This window comes from Pinus tabuliformis, chromosome 2_1 (genome assembly GCF_031772625.1).
Source record: "Pinus tabuliformis cultivar Carrire ecotype Pingquan chromosome 2_1, CPIR1, whole genome shotgun sequence".
In the NCBI taxonomy this organism is placed as follows: domain Eukaryota; kingdom Viridiplantae; phylum Streptophyta; class Pinopsida; order Pinales; family Pinaceae; genus Pinus; species Pinus tabuliformis.
Window position 1 is genome coordinate 387,570,227 of NC_142299.1, and position 2,335 is coordinate 387,572,561.

The 2,335-nt window shown below is 41.1% G+C and overlaps 1 protein-coding gene across 1 annotated transcript; it reads right to left on the bottom strand.

Annotated features, from left to right (window-relative positions):
• Positions 1–425: 425 nt before the first annotated feature.
• LOC149200491 (ER-bound oxygenase mpaB-like) lies at positions 426–1,792 on the bottom strand. Its single transcript, XM_089399587.1, has 2 exons — positions 1,273–1,792; positions 426–1,190 (listed from the first exon to the last, which is right to left on the bottom strand). Exons 1-2 carry the CDS (start codon positions 1,701–1,703, stop codon positions 473–475), a joined length of 1,149 nt encoding a protein of 382 aa, XP_089255713.1. The 5' UTR covers positions 1,704–1,792; the 3' UTR covers positions 426–472.
• Between the last annotated feature and the right edge of the window lie 543 nt (positions 1,793–2,335).

Here is a 2,335-nt window from a genome sequence, read left to right on the forward strand (position 1 = left end):
TCAAATGTCTGTGGCTTTGTTTTCTTAATAATAAGTGCCTAATATGAAAACACACCATTTGAGAAAAAAATGTATTTTTTCTCAATTTTACATTCTCTCAACTTCATTTTTGTAAAACTCAAATGTCCTTAGCTTTGCTTTCTAATGATAAGTGCCCACATTTGACTTTGCTTTCTTAATGATAAGTGCCTAATATGAAAACACACCATTTGAGAAAAAAATGTTTTTTTTCGTTAGGTTTCCAGAAACTATATCATAGCAACTTCTTTTAATGAATAAAGTATAGTAATCAATTTTTATAATTGTAATTTAATAAATTATTGATAAACTTTTTTATCTTTTTATTATTTTTACAATTTATTAATATAATTCTTAATAAAAGTGTAAAATTGGTGATAAAGTTGGGAAAACTATTTTAGGAAAAACCAAAACGTGAAACAATTGAAATAAAGCATAACATTTTCCACAACCTTCATAATGTGGAAACAACATAATAAGATATGGAGCGGACAACAATACGAACGCTCATTGCTACTTTCGAACACCTCACCCAATCTTCTCCTTCTTGGTGGTCGAGAAGGAAGGGAAGAACGGACATGGTCGAGAAGGAAGGGAAGAACGGACCGCTGAGATCTCCGCCGAATGCCACTCCCAATTCTCCCGGCTTGCCACTGCCAACCTCATCTATCCGGTAACCATTTGGATAACTCTCAGCCTTATACTCGTTATATCTCAATTTATGGACCTTCGCCGGCTCCCCCTCTTCGGCACCCTCCTTCACTGAAATCCTTTCTGTTGACCACCTCCGCGGCCTCGGCGGTAGAAACCATCTCACAAAACTGCCAACGCAGAGCTGCAGGACGACCTCCACCGTCCTGATGAGCCAATAGGGCTGACGGGGATAACCCATGGCGTCCAAAAGCCTCTCCTCAAACAAGCAATAGACGATCCGTCTGCCTGCCGGACGGAGGCAGGCGGGTACAATCGACAGCAGGGGATCCAACGTGGCATCGCCGACCTGCCTGTTGGAATGGGAATACATCATTCTCTCGGCTTCGAATTGCCGGCTGAAAATCTCCACTCCCTCCACCGTGTCTGGAATATCTCGGATGCCCATTCGTGTGCCGATGTCACGCCACAACACGAAGTTCGCCATTGTTTCTTTTTCCGTCCAATTCCGGTAACCGAACCTGCAAACGAAAAAACGAAGACCCCTTTAAATTTCTCTGAAAAGCAATTAAATGCACCGGAAAAGACAGTGAGCGAACGTACTTGGAGGCAAATCGCTTGGGCTCCAAGATGAAGGTGGACAGCGTGTAGAGAAAATCTTGGTTGGAAATGTTGTAGCGGCCGTGAATGAAATTGAGGCGGCGGAGTGCAAGGGATCCCCGGGAGCTGTCAACGTGATTGAAGAGGATTTCCTGTATTAGAATGTCGGTGTCGTCATATCGTTTGTTTACTGCTTCTGGTGAGAACTGGCGAGTGGCAGCCAACAGGTTGGATATGGATGGAATGGCGAAGGTCTTGAAAAGGGCGAATTCGAGAGCTTTCTTGCTGAGCAGAGGGAACTCCACGTAAGTTGTGAGCTTCGCCAGAGGCAGGGCGTCGCGGACGGGATCCATTGATGAAATTATGCGCAAGCGTCTGTGCCGGAGGAGATTGCACAAGCCGACCCACAAGAACAAGGCGACGAGGAGAATCATGGCCGAAGATTTTTTGCAGATCTTCACAGCTGCCCCCTGGATTTATCTTCGCAGTGGAGTAGCCAATACCGAAATGTGTACCACTACGCTTTGACAAATATTTAGCCACACGCCAGTCATAGAATACAAGAAAAAAAAGGTAGAGCCAGCACATTAAAAACAAAATTTAGAATAGATTCTCAGATGGTCTAGTATGAATTTATTATTTCTCACCTATATTTCTTAGTTTTCTAGTATATATTTATTATTTCTAAACAATTTTCATAGTTAAAAACAAAATTTAGAATAGATTCTCAGATAGTCTAGTTTGAATTTATTATTTCTCACCTATATTTCTTAGTTTTCTAGTATAAATTTATTATTTCTCACCAATTTTCATAGTTATCTATCGAGATCGGATTTATTGAAAACAAGAAATAAATAATTAGAACCAGAACATTAAAGTTAAACATCCATGCTCAGACACTGAAACACTAAAGTTATTGATTATTAAAACTGCTTAGTCTCTAATATTTATAGTACAAAGATTCGGAAGTGATTTCTCGAGTGTCATAATAGCGTAGGACTTCAGGAGTGTGCCACCGACTCATAATTGAAGACCTCGGGGAAGAAGGGAGGGTCTTAACCACGGT

What these genes read in the sequence shown, in the direction of transcription:
- LOC149200491 (XM_089399587.1), bottom strand. Translation starts at nt 1,703, where the DNA reads ATGATTCTCCTCGTCGCCTTGTTCTTGTGGGTCGGCTTGTGCAATCTC. An exon ending in CCCAAGCGATTTGCCTCCAA is followed by an intron (nt 1,191 to 1,272) that starts GTACGTTCGCTC and finishes TTTCGTTTGCAG; the next exon opens with GTTCGGTTACCGGAATTGGA.